The 20,108-nt window shown below is 37.4% G+C and overlaps 2 protein-coding genes across 3 annotated transcripts in view; both read right to left on the bottom strand.

The window, feature by feature from the left end:
* Positions 1–1,556, bottom strand: part of LOC145674383 (uncharacterized) — a 71,846-nt gene extending 70,290 nt beyond the window's left edge. For both annotated transcript variants that reach the window (XM_081744355.1, XM_081744356.1), the window contains exon 1: positions 1,352–1,556. The gene's annotated coding sequence lies outside the window, so the exon portion shown is untranslated. The remainder of the gene's footprint in view (positions 1–1,351) is intronic.
* A 144-nt stretch (positions 1,557–1,700) lies between these two features.
* Positions 1,701–20,108, bottom strand: part of LOC145674384 (uncharacterized) — a 28,790-nt gene continuing 10,382 nt past the window's right edge. Inside the window, exons 2-5 of the mRNA XM_081744357.1 lie at positions 18,057–18,161; positions 13,122–13,233; positions 5,878–6,009; positions 1,701–1,975 (exon numbers count right to left, since the gene is read on the bottom strand). Of these exons, the coding sequence (XP_081600483.1) occupies positions 1,770–1,975; positions 5,878–6,009; positions 13,122–13,233; positions 18,057–18,158 (552 nt within the window). The 5' untranslated portion in view covers positions 18,159–18,161 and the 3' untranslated portion in view covers positions 1,701–1,769. The remainder of the gene's footprint in view (positions 1,976–5,877; positions 6,010–13,121; positions 13,234–18,056; positions 18,162–20,108) is intronic.

Raw genomic sequence — 20,108 nt, 5'->3', positions numbered from 1 at the left:
TTCGTAGTTTTTTGGCTGGTAGCTAATAGTAGGACTTACAAACGGTGCGGTAGCTCAGAAACTTCGTAAGTTTGGCGACCACTGGCCAAAAAGTGTCACTTCACACTTGCCAGGTAATATGAGACATCTAGTATTAGTAATACAAAGGAAAAGTTTGATCAATTTTATAAAAAGCTACAACTTTGATAACTCTTTCCCCGTAACAGACATAACAAGTTAAGAGAAAGAAAGAGTGGATTACACAAGATATAAAATGCTTCAATTAAAATACAGTTAATGAAAGAAATACAAACGAAGTTTACATATTGTTTAGTTGTTATAATAATAATAATAATAATAATAATAATAATAATAATAATAATAATAATAATAATAATAATAATAATAATAATAATAATACAATATACAGGGCGTTTCAAAAAAGAATGACTTGATTTTAGAAATCCACATGTATTTATAAAAGCATACTCCAAAAATGGGATAAATTGCAAAATACTCACAAAATCTTTAAGTTTTAGCTATGCTATTACAAATTGCTCTATGTGCCCACCAGCAGCAGCACGAACAACTCTAGACGATAGCTAAACTCCACCATTTCATCGGGGGTGCGAGGCCGACTTGGACTCTTACCTTTGCACGAGCATCATGTCTTTTAAAATTGGCGATACCAACGACGAATGTTTTGCGATGCAGGCGGATCAATGCCAAAACGCCGAGGAAAAGCACACTGGATCGAAATCACTGACTCAGTCTCTGCAAACTGCAGCACACAAAACGCCTTCTGTTGAGCGGACGCCATCTTAATTCTGACTGACTGCAAACTGAGAATACGCATTGACTGACATCTAAGGCGATTTTCTGAAACTCTAGGCCACACCCATTCAAACAACGCTTACTGTATTTCCTTGCTGGCACATCTCATGTTCAGTAATTATTACCGTCCCAAATCAGGTCATTCTTTTTGAAACACGGTGTATATACATTGAAGGGTCGAAAATAAAAAACATGCTCTATGGGAAGGAGTAATACAAGAGTTAAATCTAAAACTAACATGTAAACGATCTTCTTGTCAATGACATTGTAAATCGCAAACACTTTCATCAGTATTACACAAATGATGTTGATATTCAAGTGAGGTGAAACATTCATCCTGAAGAGTAACTTAAGATACCAGAATCGAGAGTTTCTCGAATCACGAATACCACCTCTACAAGAACTTGCAAAGACCAAGTATTTAAAGAAAGGATTTTTTTTTTTTTTTTAATTAATTGGAAGTGTGAGGTTGGTGTGAATAAAATATGCACCCCAAGTGCGTCATTTCTAAAGATTAAAAACATGAATACTACAATACCTGGTTAATCAGAATAGTTGCTGTCTCGAAGCGAACACTTTTGTTCAGCCAACGATTGGATTATGTGGCGACAGAAGTCTGAAGTCTGCGAATAAAAGAACTCCTCAGTATATTTGACCTCCCGATCATCAGGGAAAGTCTTTCCTCCCAAGAAGTACTCACTAAAGATGCCGCAAAAGATAGTAGTCATGGAAGAGATATCGGGAAATTGGGTGGATGAGGAAACGTTTCATAGAAGAAATATCGGGGAAATACGATGGATGAGGAAAGGTTTTATGCACTTGAGGAGAGAGATCGGGGAAATACGATGGATGAGGAAAGGTTTTATGCACTTGAGGAGAGAGATCGGGGAAATACGGTGGATGAGAAACGTTCTATAGGAGAAATATCGGGGAAATACGGTGAATGAGGAAATGTTTTATAGGAGAAATATCGGGGAAATACGTGGATGAGGAAGGATTTTATACTCCAACTCACGGAGCGACTGTAACATTCTTCGGGCGACATTTGTGAGTGTATAATCGTGTAGTATGAAGACACCATGTCTGTTGAACATTTCTGCATGCGGTCTAAGTTGCGGTGCATTCCATGGAGTCCAACACTGTAGTGATGGTTTCGCCTCGCCTGAAAAAGATATGATGCATAGACTTCACCATAGACTACCATACCAGTAACACCATTTTCTCTATGAGTTTTAAAATAAAAAAGTCTGTATTTTGATTAAGATCCAACCACGGTGTCGTAGCAGATCTATTTTTTCTCTGAAGTAACAATCCGATTCAGGAAACTTTCCTGGTGATTTCTTACACTCAGAGAGCTGTACACCTCCAGGCAGCGATTCTTATTGGCCGGTGTTAAGTCATGTGACATACACGAGTTAATATATACTGAGTGTCTTAAAAGTCCGCTGACATACGATAACTTTTTGTTATTATCCGAGTTACAACAAAATGTACGAGGGGAAACCATCTCCAAATATAATGTTTTCAATCTAAAGTGAAGTTTTTTTTTTTTTTTTTTTTTTAAATCGAACGAGCCGTTTCGGCTGTACACTCTTCATATGCCCATTGTTAAATGAAAATGCAACGTTGCCATTTTCCTGGACCCACAATATAAGTAATGAAGTTACGGTTTGAAATGGGGACTGGCCTTCGACATGTCAGCGTAAAAGACAATAACTTCATTCACTTATGTTGTGGGTCCAGGTAAATGACAACGTTGCTTTTAACATTGGGCGCATTTCACTTTAGATTGAAAACATCATATTTAGAGATTGTTTTCCCTCTTACATTTTGTTGTAACTCTAATAATAACAGAGATACCCTATGTCAGGGGACTTTAGAGATACCTTGTATATATCGACATGAAGTCACTTTCCCCAAAATACGAAAAGAAAAGAAATAAGCGAGTAATCATTTTTTTTTTTTTTTTTTTAATGGAAATACTGTCTTAATGTGGCTGGGACTGGTAACCATCTTTGAGTAAGTGTTTTGCTTTTTTTAAGAGTTATTTTCTGAGTGAAGTTATACCGTGTAGCTAAGGTGTTGAAATGATTCGCAAATTAACAAACGAACAATGTTTTTGTATTACAAGCTTGGTGGAAACAGAACGAAAACAGAAATGTGGTGGCAGCAGACAGACTTCAAGAGAATATTTCCACCACCACCACGTTAAGCCATGAGAAACGTCAACCAACAATTAGAGGCTACAGGTTCTGTGTATGATATGAAAGAAACACTGAAGTGTGTGAAATGAAGGATACACTGAACCTGTTGCTCAGAGCTGTGTATCTAGCCTGAAGTAGTCTGCCAGAAGGCGAGCAGGTGACCTGAGATGACAGGTACCTCTTTAAGGAACATATTAAAGTATCTGAAGATGAAACTTTACCGGCCAAAGCTTCTGCACACGTTGCACGAATGTGGTCCGGACGGGCGCGTTGAGTTGTGAGTGGTTTCTCATTCAAAACGAAGCTGACAGAGATTTCTAGAAACGAATTTTGTGAGTAAACCAGGCCTCATTCAAGACGAAAGGTCCAATAAACAGACACAGTTCAGTTTATTGCAGTAATACCAAACCATACGAAACAGTGACAGAAGAGTTAAACATCACATCACCGTTTGTAGTAGTATTTGGAGTAGTTGTGTCAAAGGACCATTCTTTTCTGAAGGAACTGTTACCGGTGACATACTTTCAGATGTCGGAGGAAGCTGTGCTTCCAGAACTTGAAATTAACCCTCGTTACGAAAACATTCAGTTCACGTGGCAACACGATGGCACACCGCCTCGGTTTGGTCGTGTTGTAAGGGATTTTTCTTGGATTAACATTTCGATGAATTGATTGGTCGTCGTCGTACAAGAGATTGGCCACCCCATTCATGTAACCTCATATTATGCGACTTCTTCGTGTGGGGTATTTTCAAAGACGCGGTGCTTTCCGGCCAATCGCAGGATTTGGATTATTTACAGCCTACCGAACACTCATTCGAAAAATTGATTGCCAATTGCCAAAAATTGATTGCCATGGTATTTGGAAATCAGTGCTGAAGAGGTGTACCTGGGAGACAGTTTGAACAGTACTTGTAAGTACAATAAAGATTGTTAAGTCACCTAGCTTGTTTTTATTTTATTTTTTCACGTATTACGGAAAGTGACTTTGTGTCTAACCTGTATATATATACAGGCTGTAACGGAAGTCTCTTGCCATGGGCTAAATTTGTTATGACTGTAGAAACGAAAATATGTTAAGAGAGTAAAGTTGCTGGAAATAAGTTTTCAATCTAAATTGTTGGTATTTTTCACATCAGACCAGCAGTTTTAGCTCGACACTGGTAGTCGCCCCAATAGTAATTGAAAACAACGTTGCCAGCCAAGGTGTTAACGCAATAATTGAACAGAAAGCAAGCAAAAATTATGCCACAGAGAAAAAACAAGAATACTAAAATCTCGGTTGCAATCTTTAGTAACGTGCAGTACTGGGATGGGAGGGTAGAGGGAATGAAATTCTTAACAAGTTGAAAACTGGTTCTGAAAAAAGTATCCATTATGTCCTGAAAAACAATGCAGCTATTGCTACGTATTACTGCAATTATTAATTCATCTTGCTACGTACTACCACTAATAGTAATACTTTAATTCAGTGCTTTTTTTTAACATATAGTTTAGGAGTAACTTTACCGCAAATTTAATCTAACTTAACCTTTACGTTTGTAAACAATACAGGGTGGCCCAAAAGTAGGTATAGAGTCCTATACTAATCGGCTCATGGCATTTTATATCATTTACTTATTGTTACTCATACAAGCATTGCCTTAGTTTCTTTATTATTTGTTTTAATTTCTTTTCACTTATATCTTAAGCTCGGAAGAGACCTAAGCAAAGACACTCATTATCTTAACAAACTAAAATGTCATACTGATTAATGCAGAGCTGTATACCTACTTTTGGGCCACCCAGTATACAAGGCTGCATAACTAATTACAAAATGGTTACTATGATTACATCAAAAATACAGAGGAATTTACAAGTGCTCCTGTGCATTATGTGATCTGTGTTTAGCATCTAAACCTGCAAACTCCACATCCGAGCTATATGGAGTGAATCTGTTCCAAAGTTTACGGGTACGCGTACCCCCCAACAAAAAAGCTTTAAATAATACTAACATCAGAAGTCTCGTACCCTAACCGTGCCGTACTTTAACCGCGACTGAAAAAAATGCTTCCGTTTTCAATCTCCTTGCGGCGAGCGGGAAAGGAGGAAATAGGATTGCGCCTTTTAGTTGTATGCTAATTACGCGAACGCTACATACGATGAAAAGGGAGGGATTTGTTCTGCTTCTCGAGGGAAGACGATTTAACCAACTGTTTCAAGGACAACTCTGCACTAGATTTTCGAAGCATTGTTTGTTTTATGATGCTCATTTACAAGTTTATCATCAAGAAAAAAAATAAATACATTCATCATTAATATTACAATTTCGGAATTTAGTAATGCATGATCCATATTTGCAAAACAACTTCTTGTCCTTTGCAAGCATTTAGGGATTTTAAAACGAATTTAACTCGATTTGTCTCTGAAATGGTTCAGTGAGAGTACGCATGCGAAGTCATAGACAAGTGTTATGCTTGTAATTCAAAAACGTAATTGTGATATACTAATAGGTAGAGAATGGCAGAATGTAGAAACACAAAATTTCAAATTTATAAAAACTGGATGGTTTCCCTCTATAGATGAGTAAAACTTACATTTTCTGTTCCAAACAATGCGTCTCCTAGGTAAAGAAAGCACGGCTGATATACGAAGAGCAGTCAAAGAGTTCCTGGAATTTCGTAACTATTTATTACAACAATATTCACTTAATCGCTTTCAAAATGGGCTCCCACTTGTTCCACCGCTTTTGAAACTCGTCAAGGTAAATATATTACAAATACACGGAACGACGATAAAAAATAAATTAGTGGCCAGCGAATTTCTAGTTCGATCACACTGCTTTAAATATTTGTTATAGTGTGAAATTAATTTCTACTAACCTGAATCTGTACTAGCACCGGCCACGCTTCTGATGCCATCATCTGGTTTACTGGCAGTCTGCGAGATATCTTCAGCTGGTGGTGGTTCATGAACGTTTTTCGGCCCAGGAGCTGGAATTCCCCACGCTGATGCTGGAAAAGTAAATAAAATTTTATTATACAGGGTTATTCAAAAAGAAAGAACAGATTTCAAACATTTATTTCTTCCAAACTACAAAAGATAGAAACATGATTCGAACGTTAATTGATTAAGGAACGTTTACAATTTAAACAGCCCGGATAGAAGTTCCAATCACGGCCGCATTGGCGCTGTTGTTTGTTGTTGTTTGTCTGTAGTGAAATGGCGGCGTCACCACAGAAGTCTTTTTGTGTGCTACAATCAGGGTTTGAAAAAACCCGGGCTTTTTTGAAAAAGCCCAACCCACCTGGGCCCATATGAGTTTTTCGGGTATTTTCGGGTTATTACCAAAATATTAATACCAAAAAAGGTCTATTAATTTAAAACAAAGATACAATTCATGTTCTATAAAATAAATAAATATTTCAAAATGTCTTATATGAAATAAACATCTTCCAGCGTAAAATAAATGGCTTTACTGTTGAAGTTCACTTCTGATAATTTGTGCGTTCAATTACGGGAATTTGCCGAGCACTTGTTGCAAGACGATTCTTTCCTGAAAATTAATTTAAAACAATTAACAAAGATATAATTCATATTTTATAAAGTAATTGTTCCAAAATGTCTTAAATGAAATTAAATATCTTCCAGCGTAAAACAAATAGTTTTATTGTTGAAGTATTCAATTCCGATGCTTCTGCGTTCAATTGCGGGAATTTCCCGAGCGCTTCTTTCACCAGGCAGATTGTTTTCGAAAATACAGGTTTCTTTACTGAACATCAAAACTTCTACTAGTACGGAAATTTGAATTCAGTATTTGAAATAATAAGTGTTACATAGTCTTCGGAACTCCGAGCATTAAGCTTCTTAAATTTGAGAAGAATATTTACGCTATTGCTTGAGTTGACTCTACAGAATGCTTATTTGGAGAGTAGCAACAAATGACTGAACTAAACTGTTGTTGTTGGAAAACCAAATTTTACTGAAGAATACTTGTGTTTTACATCAAACGTAAGAAATAATACTAATAGTTTTACTAATGTATTTATATATTTACTATTAGTACCGGCACCTATGACCTTAAACCCGTCAAACGAATGAGTGATAACGTCCCTCGGTGTCGCCGAGACCACGAGAACACTATTTGCGAAAAGTATTTTCTAAAGTACAAAACTGCATATTTTACTAACAATAAATTGTAAACTTTTCTTAATCAAGTAACGTTCGAATCATGTTTTTACCTTTTGTAGTTTGGAAGAAATAAATGTTTGAAATCTGTTCTTTCTTTTTGAATAACCCTGCATATCTTACCACAGACATACGACGTGTGATCGAAACTTTTGTTGGCAAAAATACATTTATTGATTTGGAAATCGAAAACACTAATCTCCTTGGTAATGCACACACTTCTTCCAGGACTCCCACCATAGTTGGAAACTCTTCCGGAACGCAGTTTTTGGAATGATGAGCAACCGTGCAGTCGAACTCTCAAATCCGGTCCGTTTCAGTGGCATTTTCAACTTGGGAAAGAACCTAAAATCACACGGAGCCTGATGATGCACAGGAATGCTGTGTTTGACGATGAAAGCCTAAATCCAATTTTGCGGACACTCTCCTCATGCCCAAATTCTCGTTCAAAATTGAATGTGCCGATCAGATGGAATGGTTTCCACTTCGGTATCGCCAAGCTTTTGGTAAAATTTGATGCAATATCGCTGCTCAAGTGGTTTTGTAATTTTACAAAAAAACTGAAATCCGACGACCGCTCATTAAATGTCTTCACTTGTTGGCCGACTGACGCTTTTTGCGGGAGGGAAAAAATTCACGACTGCGCATGCGTGTCCCCTCTACATCTACACTGAAGCAAGCCTCCCGCGTTTCGTTGGTTTACCCGGAAAAAAAAGTTCAATACTTTTTGAACACACCTCCTACATTCTACAATGTTATTAGCGTTTAACGGGGAAAATATGCCCAAAAATAAGACATATACCAATTGATAGTGATTATTAGGCTGAACAACATGATAAGTGGGAGCTTAAAGGATTGTGCGCAGTTCTCGAGATAATGGATGAAAATGATGCTGTACAAGAGCCATGCCACTTACTGCGATGAAACTGGCACTGAAATACAGGGTGTTTCAAAACAATACCGAGAACGTTTGGGAGATGATTCCTGACAATAACATAACACAAAAAGTATAGATCAACCTGGGTACACAAATGCTTCCTTTCGAAATTATAGACTGCTGAAAACATGCAAAAAAAAAAAAAAAAAAATCCATAGCTCTAAAAGTATGGAACCTACCATAGTCGGGTCAAGACTTCACTTAGGAATTAGTATGTGCCCTATCCAAATATCCATGCTTCAGAATCCTAAGGTACTTCCGAAACCATTTTTATGGAGGTATTTGGTGAGTACTTCAAATTATGTACCCGCAGCCAAACTCCCTCCATACAAATTGTTGCGTGAGTACCTTAGGATACTCAAATATGTATTTGTGGACAGCGCACATATTAGTTCCTAAATGAAGTCTTGACCCGACTTCAGTAGGTCCCATACTTTCAGAGCTATGGAGGTTTAAAGTTCATTTCTTCATGTTTTCGGCAGAATATAAATCCGAAAAGAAGCATTTGTGCACCCAGGTTGGTCTATACTTTTCGTCTTATCTTATTGTCAGGAATCACCTCCCAAACGTTGTCGGTGTTGTTTTGAAACACCCTATATATCCTAATTAAGCTCTTTATTATGACATTAATAAGATGACAATACATACTATGGTTACTGAGATATAGCCTAAAAGTGTAATTAATTCTGAAATTTTAATGTCTGTTTAACTTAAATACTGTCCAAAGGTAAGATATGCATCACTCAATAGATAATATGAAACCAAATTAATTCGTGGGTAAAATTCTCATGAGCAATTCTTGAGAATGAAACAAAACCGAACTTTTGTGGCGCTAAAAAAATGTTTATTACCAATAATAATGGGCCTATTTTATTTTGCTGGAAGAAATTGTTATTTATGTACTGTACAGTCAGCGACAAAATTTATTTCCGTTTGGTAAAATTTATTTTCGGAATAACTGTGGTATGACTGGAACGTACAGAAAGTTACATTCTTTTTAATTTACTAAAAACTGTACTCAAATTATTCTTCCATTCTGAAATTATTTACGAAACTAATTCAATCAAACGGAAAGAACTTTTGTCGCTGACTTTACTTGTAGCAAATTAGAATGTCAACTAACAGATTGTATCTAATGTTGTTGTTTGTCTTGAGCAGTCCCGGATTTAATTCCCGGCGGGGACACACGATCGAAAAGGTGTAACAGCTTTTTCAAGCCAGCTACCCTGAATGAGGTATTTCCTGGGTTTTCCTCATTCACGCCAGGCAAATGCCGGGATGGTACCTAACATACTAAATAGTGCCACGTTGCTTCCTTCCTTCCTTCCTCTCCAATTCCCCGGGAATGTTTTCATCGAAGAATGCCATCCCTCATATGTGTGATGGGCTAACATGGCCATAAATGCCGAAAGCCCAGAAATGTAATTCCTAATCCTCTTGTCTTTTTCCCTAACGCTGACATGCATACACCTTTATATATACTGCTTGTAATATAAATTTTCAACTATTTATTTACATGTATATTCTCATACAGTACCTCTCTAAAGTAAGCCAATACAAATTAGCCAAACATGGAGAAACTGCAGAACGTACAGTGAAATAAAATTAACGAAATGTTGATTACTTGCATCTTGAATTAATTCCAATCTGCAGATCAAAACAGTTATTTGTAAACAGTTTGAAAGAAAGAAAAAATGAAGATTTTTCCAATTATTAGTGGAATTTTTATCAGATAATGGTTACAGTCAACACGCCTGTTGTTTTGTATGGTTGCGAAACATGGTCGCTTACTCAGGGAAGAACATAGACTGAAAGCACTTGAGGACAAGATCCTGAGACGAATATCCGGACCCAAGAGGAACGTGAATGGGGAATGACAGGAACTTGATAACAAGGAACTGCATAGTTTATACCGTTTACCAAACATTGTTAGGGTCATCAAGTCTAGGAGACTCGGGTGGGTAGGCCATGTAGCCAGAATGGAAGAAAGTAGAAACGCTTTCAGAGTTTTAACTGGAAATTCAATCGGAAAACGTCCAAGGTGCAGACGGGCGAACAATATTAAGATGGATCTCACAGAAATTGGAATACAAAGTAGAAAGTGGATTCAGTTGGCCAAAGACAGAAGTCAACGGTGAGCTTTTCTGAACGCAGCATTGAACCACTGGGTTCCATAGAAAAATGAAATCTTTGAGTTTTACGTCCCACGATTATGCCAGTCAGACTAAAGGAGACGGTGATTATGAGAAATGAATGAAATGGTGGAATGAAGAAAGTGGGAGGAAACGGGAGAACCCCGAGAAAACCCACGAGCACAGTGTTTGTTTACCACAAAGTCCACACGGCGTGAGATGGGATCGAACCAGGGACCCCAAGCACCGGAGGTGAACGTTCTACCACTGAGCCACCGCGCCCCCCCTGGGTTCCATAGAATTAGATTAATTAGAATTAGAATGGTTGCATTGTTGATCACTTTTTAATATATTGCCGTCCACCTCCTCTAGTAATTTCCTACTTGTTGTTAACATATAATGCCATTGTTGCGGTTGATACCCCATGAATCTTCGCCGGCTAATTCCATAATAATGCAACGCCATCGATTCCCGAGTACCGAACCCATTCGGTAAATGAATGAATGAAAAAAAAAAAAAAAAAAAAACTTGAGAATTCACTGTCAACACTGCCATTTCACTTGAAAAAAACTCGAAATCAACTTTTGAATGAAGATGCTGATTCTCTAGCGACGAAAGCGAATTTAAGCGAAGTTTGTATGACGTCATCACATCGGTGGGTGCATTGCATTCCGAACACGCATAATTTTAATGTTCGTGAATTATTTCTGATTACTTGACAAACTATTTTCGGCAGCCTCGATTTTTCAAATTTTATCCATTAGGCACACACTATGCGGCGCTTCATCGAATAAACAAAGTGGAAACACATATCTAAACGAGACCATAATAGCTCATATCATAAATCTTATGCTCACTACAACAATTTCCCGATCTAGCATGTTGCATACGCTGCTGAACACACTGTAATTATGGCTTTCCGATAACAATATGTTGCAATCCTTATATTTTGGTCTTTGATATGTGATAGCCATGTAAAGAAAATACGACATTTAAAAACTTAATGATCAATGTATTACTCACAAAGAATGAAAAGATGAATGACTGGACCCAGACTCAAACCCGGAATCTCCAGTATACCTTACCGATGCGTTAACCAATGAGACACCCAGTCCGCTTCCCAAAACAGCCACACACTCTCTCATTGCATTGTACAAGCACAGCAGCTAGGCTGTGGTACAGTCCACAGCAAAAAACCTGCGACATGAGCATGTAAGTTTATTGTGAAACGACGAAGTCTTTTGCTTCAAAATAAGTGTGCAGAAGAGGACGCCAAGGTTTCTCCTGGCGTGATTCGTGCCACATAGACGTTATGTTAATTCTCTCGGCTGTTAGGCGTAGTTTCACAATAAACTTACATGCTTATGTTGCTGCGGGCTGTACAAGCCATGTTGTCCGAGTGAAGATCACCGACTTCAGGAGTGAGAGAGTGTGGGGCTAACGTAAAGATCATGAATGGTAGGAAGTGAAATACGTATTATAATATTCCACTGCAAAACATCACTCAGTACCACGAGAAGATGGAGGCGGAAATCTTCGACAGATTCGTGTGTCCAAAGCAGACCACTGTCGTTCAATTTGGTTCAGGTTTGGGGATTGGGCGCGCCAAGAGAGCTGTTCAACTTCATCCCAATGTTCCTCAAACCACGCAGCAATAGCTCGTGCTGTAAGAATGGGCACATTACCATCCTTGAATGTGGCATCATTGCTCGGAAACAACATCTGGACCATGAGATACGCATGGTCCTCTAAAATAATAAGATCTCGGGCAGTGACGCGATCGGTAAACATGTGACAAAACCCACTGCAAACTAATATAGTGTGGTCTACAGCATTACACCATACGTTTCTTCGGGCGTATATCGCACATAAACACGGTCCCTAATTTGAAATAAGGTGAAGAATGACTCATCCAACCCTATTACACGTTTCCAATCATCAGTAGTCCATGATGATGGTCGCGGCACCATTCACACCGTGCTGAAGTGTTATGGTTGTTATCAGCGGCTTCACCCATGGAACCCGACCCAGGATGTTCATGTCATATAACTCGCGGCGGACTGTGATTGCCGATATTGGCTATAGGAGGTGTTACTTGAGTTTCTCTGTCACTTGCCCCGCAGTTGCAAGGCGGATCTGAGTGACCATTCGCTTTAATGTTCAGCGTGACTTGTCACTGATGGTTTTCTTTTGACCAATGTTCCTTTTCGCCGATGTGTTTTGTTACCATTCACACATTGGACACTGTTCTTCGCGACACATCCAATACATTTGCCATTTTCGGCATGCTTGCACGAGCGCCAACTATTTCCCCTACTTGGAAATCAGACCATTTTCAACTATCACCCCATACTCAGTTCATTGCACAATTCCGTTCTACAGTTCCGCACATACTACAGGATTTGTTCTACCTAACGCACCACCACTAAGAGCCTGAGCGCTGAGGTCGCCGCCTGACCTTTGCTAACCCACACATCTGACATCTCTCTAATTCCAGGTGCTTGTATCATATTATCTTGATAACCATCTAGAATAGTACAAATTTTTTGAAAAAATAAAAACAATAAAAACAACAGATTTTTACTTTAAGACAGGAAACATTAACGATTGATGAACTTATTACGAGATGTTTATTTTTTATGTAAGAAATATTCTTAACAACCGAAACTTTTGAATACTTAACTTATTGGAAGTGAATTTCATTTAAAGTATATTAATGAAAGGAAGTTTTATTCTAAATGGTATGCAGTTCCGATACAAAGTGCGTTAGAGCTACGTAATACTAAAAAAAAATATATATATATATATAGTAACATTTAAACATATAACAATAATACAGAGGAAACAAAACTAAGCCTAAACAACTCACCAAAAATCGACACTACACTGTTTCTGCATCGCTCTACATGATCTTCATACTCTGCAGGCAACACCTTATGCGCCTGATTGTACGGGCATGTCTTAGGATTCATGAAGTAAGCCTATTAAAAAAAGACAAAAAGTCATTAATTATTTCGGAATTATTCCTACTCCATCACGCTTTACTGTACACAAAAGATATTTCTTCCTTCAGGAGTCAGACTATGTTCTTCTGATAGGTTAAATCGGTTTTAGACAACTATTCTGTCGTTGATAATAATCTTTAAAAAAAAAAAAAAATCAACCTCGATTTTGCCAGTGAGGCTAAAGGAGACGATTATGAGAAATGAATGAAATAGTGGAATGAAGAAAGTCGGAGGAAACGGGAGAACCCCGAGAAAACCCACGCACACGGTGTTTGTCCACCCCAAAGCTCACTTGGCGCAGGCTGGGATCGACCAAGGACCCAATGCACCAGATGCACGCTCTACCATTGAGCCACCGCGGCCGATGCTAATCTTTAGTACTTATTAGGTCATAAAGGAGGTGGTGATTAACCTAATTAAAAAAAAAAAGTTTATATTCTATAACAAAATAAAATGACATTGTAATAACAAGCTTTCCTTTTTAAAAAAATCGAGCTAAAAAGAAAAAAAATATAAATCAAATATAAAGTTAAAAAAATAATTTTGTCAAAAAATTAATTTAAAAAATCTATTTATCCACGCAAAAGAGGACTGCGAACATCAAGTCGTTGGACGTTCGAAAACGATTTATTAAGACAATGGTATGGAGCGTGGCGATCAGAGACATAGACATTGAGAAAAGCTGAATATCCAGGCTGAAAGCATTTGAAATGTGGTGTTGACGCAAAATGCTGTGCATATCATGGACCGAAAGGAAAATGGATGAAGACATACTAAAGGAAGCTAATGAAGGCCGACAGATTATGAAGGTAATAGGAAAAGGAAGAAACAGCATGCATGGCCATCTTATTCGGCACTCCGATTGGATCACCGTGTTGATAGAGGGAAAGGCAGAAGGAAAACTAGAAAAAGGAAGACCAAGGACAGAATATCTAGATGAAGTTACGAAGAAAAGACCTTATCAAAGTATAAAACAGCTCTTCTAAGGGAAAGAAAAGTTCCAAACTTTCATGATGTCACAAACCTATGGTTGAGGAAAGACAGAAGATTTATACATGACTGGAAAAAGCAATAGGAGCGCTCTCATATACAATGAATTTATAGTCTTCAAATCAGACGTAATATTATATTGAACTCTATACAGCATTTCATGGGATGAAATAATATTCTAGTACGAACGCACTACCTCCACAATTTTTTCGCCCATGAAATGGTAAGATTCCTTTGATTACCGAGAAAGGTATTTAGCCTATAGGACTTGCAAAATACTATAATTAAAATTGCTTCATTTAAACCGAAGTTTTGAAGGAAGTTAAAATATTCTAGGAAAAATTTTTAGATTATTATAATTTTAGCCCCTGTCATTTCCGATTCCTTGCAGCTCTAGAGCTGCCTGACAATCTTTTGATATGTGCATTGATATTCCTGGAAACTGCCAGGAACTATGGCACAATTTAATACTACAGCTTTACATTGAATGTTAAATAGTATGGTGATAAAAGACCTATTCTGTGCGTGATGATTATGTATGATGGTTGTGCACTCTTAACTACACTGGATTCAAATTTCAGCGTGGTTCGGAGCTGGAAACGCAACGTCACGAAATATTAGATTGAGTCCTAAATAACTTCGGTACCGAATACCGAAGTTATTGAGTAAGACATACTAGCAATTAATTTCCATGAAAATTGGATGGTTAGTTGAATTGACGCCTAGCGTCATTCTCAGCACCAAGGCTAAATAAGATGTAGACCTATATAACATGGAATCCGAATCGTGTAAGCCCCCACCGGAAATCGAACCTGACTGTCCCGCTCCGAAGACGCGTATCTTAGCCATATAGGCATGGCACAGCTCTCATGAAAATTTAATACGCTGTTAATGTAAGGGAGGTGTGGGGCGTTCATAAGGTTTAAGTAAAATTACTGTATTTGCGCGAATATAAGCCGTACCTAAAATTTGAGAAAAAATAATAGAAAAAGTAAATCTCGAATATAGGCTGCAGTACTAAATTTATGAGAAACTTCAATTAAACAGTACTTCGAGATGTATATCTCTCCTTTTTCTTTAACTCCCGCATAACTAAGGGTGACTCATGAAGATGATGATCTTTGTGATAATGACTAAGCAGCATTCTGGACCGTATAGCGAAGGTGAAGAATCAGACGCTGATGATGCTGAGAAGTGATTGTGCTTGATTTGGGTGGGTACAAACAAGCTGACACAGTCTTGCGAAACAAAGTTGCTTTTGTTTTTTCAAGAACAGTTACTGTATATAAATATTCCGTATATATTATACATACAGTGTATAAGAAAGGTTAATAAAAGTATTACCTGTTAATAAAAGTATTACGTGTGCAAGTGTTTAAGATGTTACTGGTACCCAATGAAGGTGGCAATTTTTGCGAAGAAGATATTTTTTTTGTGTTATTTTCTTCTTAAGTCTTTGATGTTTTACAAAAAACTGCAGTAACTTGTAATGGTATTCACTTCAATCCACAAGATACGTGTACATACTACTTTGAAATTGACGACTTATTATCTGACGGAGAAAATCTCGATTATAGGCCGCATCAAAATTTTTCAAGGCAAACTTTCGGGAAAATGTGTGGTCTATATTCGCGCAAATAGATAATCTCCATACCCAGAAACGACATACGAGGGGCAGTCAAAAAGTTATCAGAATGTTGTTGCACTTTGCCATTTGTGACGTAATGGCAATGAATCTTGGGAATCGCCTCACCCTCAGCGAACACACTATCCGGGAAAAGGGAAGCGGCCTGGAACCTGTATGTTAAGTACCATCCCGGCATTTGCCTAGTGTGAATGAAGAAAACCCTGGAAAACATCATTCAGGATGGCTCGCCTGAAAAAGCTTCTTACATGTTTTTGAATGAGTGCTCCCACTGGAAATCGAACCCGGGACCGCTCACACCGCAGGCGAGAGCGTTAGTGACTACGCTACGCGAGGTGTAGCTATATTGTGCTAATAGAGCTACAACAGAATTCCGGGAACTTTCTGACTTCCCCTCGCATCATAACTTTTAAGAATCAAGATTTTCCTGATATGTTCCTAGCATGGTCGACTAGTGGTGCAGCTACTGACAGGAGAATCGACAAGGCAGCTAAGCTACTTCGAAGAAAAGATGCTGATCCTAAAAATTATAGTGCATAGAAAATCTTGTTGCCACGAAAAGAAGCCCAATTCGAGAGATTTCAACAATTTAAATCTTCGAATGATTGCCTCTAAATGCCGAAAAAGCTATTTTTGGATGCTGGTCCATATGTGCAGACTAGCAACTATATAATTTAACGAATCGGAACCAAATATTAAACTTTACACTTTCACATGAATCCTGAAGACTTCTCCCTTCGAGCATCACCAAATAAAAGCAAGGACCACGACACTGTAGTTTCTAATTAAATCATGAATTATACCCGACTAACCTAATCTAAAATATCCTAACCCTCTACTCCCCCTGCTATTGCACCAAACTTGGCGTCTTATGGGAACCTTTACTGCCCCTGTCTCTTGTTAATATATTATTCTTATGTTTTGTTTTCTTTTTCTCTCTCCTTGATACTTAACAGTGGGCAACTGAGTTTTTATTTTCGTGCTTTTGTACCGTTTGAAATATCCAACACATAACTGCAAGTATATTTCTCTTTATGTAATGATTTATTTATTAATCTGTTAATTATTATATTTTTCTCTCTATTGTTACACTTACAACGAACTAGTTAACACGTAAATCATAAACAAGTTAAATTTGTGATTATTGCAAGATGCCGAATTATTCTGATGCACAAAACAACATATTATATTACGCACAATGAAATATTACACATCAAATCACGTTTTTTTTTTCTTCCTACCACAGTACCCCAACATGAATAGTACGCCATATTACAAATTACAAACTACATATTTATACGAAAATGACAAAACATGATATGTGAGCTTTCGGTCGTTCTCTGGTTTTTTGCTTCGGTAGTTGGCCACACAGATTTATACGCTGACAAAAATTGCTAAAGACTTAATCAAAAGTTCCATATTTGGCATTATATACATATATTTCACTGTCACGAGTGAACTGAAAGCATTTTTAATTTAATGAAAAGTCATTTAATTCGCTCTTCTGTGAAATAGTTGTAGATGTTCATATTATGTTTTGCCATCCTCGTGAAAAAATTATATCAAATCTAAGTTATACGTCCCACGGTTATGCCGGCTAAAGGAGACGGTGATGATGAGAAAGGAATGAAATGGTGGAATGAAGAAAGTAGGAGGAAACGGAAGAACCCTGAGAAAGCCCACGAACATAGTGTTTGTTCACCACAAAGCCCACTTGGTGCCAGCTGGGATCGAACCAAGCTCTCCATGCACCAGAGGTGAACGCGCTACCACTGAGCCTGCTAGTTTCTGACAAGAATTCAAAATTTAATGCCAACCTTCAGATTAGTATTTGCGGAGTTCGTTATCAACTTTCCTTTTACAGAATTGCAGGTACATTAAAAATATATAAATAAGTAAATAAATAGACAAACCTAAATCCAATGTAGAACTAAAGAAATTGTTCAAAATTGAATCAAACGTAGTACACAAACATACGAACTTGTTTGTTTTCCGTACGCGAATAAAACGGCGTTCTACTGTAGCTAAATTATGTACTGAAACGGAGCAAAAGAAGTATAACATTCTTTCATACAATCTTAATTACAGGTTACATTAATTGGTCAAATTTATTCTAGAATAAGACGGTATGTTAAAAGTTACGAAATTGACGTGTTAAACTTACCATGGCACACTCTCGGACGTGATCATCAAACATACTGAATGGAACTTTGTGCTCCGGATTGTACGGGCACGTTCCCAGATCATCATCTACTATTCCTGCCATTCTCTGAAAATAATAACAAGAATAAAGGCAATTAACATAAGAAAATTGAGTATTCAAATTAATTCAGAATTGAAGAGCATCGTAAATATTCCTAGCAGTCATATTGTAATTCATGTACAAAGGTAAATGCTATCCTTAGTTGAATGCTCTCAAATTTAATGTTAACAAACTACTATACTCACACTCTTTCACTACATTTCTTTCTATTACAGAATTTGGAAACACGTAACTTCAGCACTTGCTAAATATGGAATTAGGTATAGGTTAGGATATGTGCGTTTCTCCTTAATTTTGTGGCTAGCGAGCGCGTCTTCGGTGCACGGGGTTCCGGGTTCAATTCCACCCTAAACTAAGTCCACGTCTCATATGGCCTTGATGTTGAAAGGAAAACTAAACCACAATCACAGCAACCAAAGTCAGGACATAAGAACATGTTAACGCTAAAGGCGAATTTACATCGAAGGTAACATTGTTAAGAGCACGTGTTACTAACAATTCTATCAAATACATGAAAGCGAAATTTAGAAGTATCTGAAATTCCATGCAGTGACCCTCTGTACAGGTTCCTATGCGTTTTTTCCACTTATCTCGTTTATGCGAATATCCACCAGATACTCACTGCCCTGAACCAGAATAGATACAAATCCTGTTTGTAGTGTCCTCCTAGCACAGGTTAGTCCATTTTTAGCACTTGTTTTTACGTCGTATGTTCGCACGCACATTATATATCGGTACACAACTGATGTGTAGCATATTTATAAAACTAAACAACAGTTTTCTTTAAGGTGTTTAGAATTTGATCGAAAATACTGCTGCATTTATACCTATAACCAGGGTTGGCAAAAACCATGGTTTTTATTTAAAAAAAAAACGGTTTTTTGGATTAAACCAGGTTTTTTTGGTTTAAACCAGGTTTTTTTGGTTTAAACCAGGTTTTTATGGTTTAAATGATTTGCTCTATATATTCATATCATATATGGACAGAAATAAGTTTGTTTCACCTTGATGTTATTATGCAACAACCGGGTTATGCTGGAAGGGGTCACATAAGCTTAAAGCGGAATAAAAACCGCTTCTCGAGTTACATCCGAGAGAAATTGTCCTCCATTTGAACTCAGAACCAGGACTAATTGGCCACAAATGCGATACGTCTGCCGACTCACTCACGAAGGAATCCTGATTAAAGAAAAAAATACGTTGTACTGATCTTTACATGCTTCTTAATATAACTGTCAAGAGTCATTTCAGAAGGACAAAAAAATAAACAGTTGTACAAGTGAAACCATTACACAGAATTACATATGAACAATTTCAAAGTACTACGGAGTACAGAAGAACTAATTTAGTTCAAGTTAGTTAACAACGATTTTTATTGGTCCAAATTAAAGAAATACACCGACTTAATCTGCATATCAATAAGAAAAGTGAATAAAGATACGAATTATTTGAGTCCAATTTGGCTCAGACTCATTTATACATAAATAGATACCAAAGATACTTATTTCACTAAATGCCTCTCGTGGGGTCTGTATGACCCCCCTCCCCCCCACACACAAAGTACGGCATTTTCGATGTATTTTATCAATAGTAAACATTGAAACGAAACAATATTTAGAATTTTTCTTCGATTGCAATTACATAACAATAATAACAACTACAAAAAAATCACAAAATAAACTTGTAAAAAGAAGTTGCTTTTGTAGTATAATCTTTTTGAGTAATGAATGAGGAATTTAGGTCTGAATATAATACGAATAATATACGGGAGTGAAACGTTATAACCCACAAATGTGTGTTCATCAAGATTTTACAAACACTTACACTTTTACGAACATTTTTTGTTTTTTGGTTTAAACCAGTTGGTTTTTTTGAAAAAACCAGCTGGTTTAAACCTTGGTTTAAACCAGCCAACCCTGCCTATAACAGAGAGCACCCATAAAGTGAGGTGAG

Source organism: Thermobia domestica, chromosome 17, assembly GCF_964235325.1.
Source record: "Thermobia domestica chromosome 17, izTheDome1.hap1.1, whole genome shotgun sequence".
Classification (NCBI taxonomy): domain Eukaryota; kingdom Metazoa; phylum Arthropoda; class Insecta; order Zygentoma; family Lepismatidae; genus Thermobia; species Thermobia domestica.
This window is presented reverse-complemented; position numbering and strand designations above follow the sequence as displayed.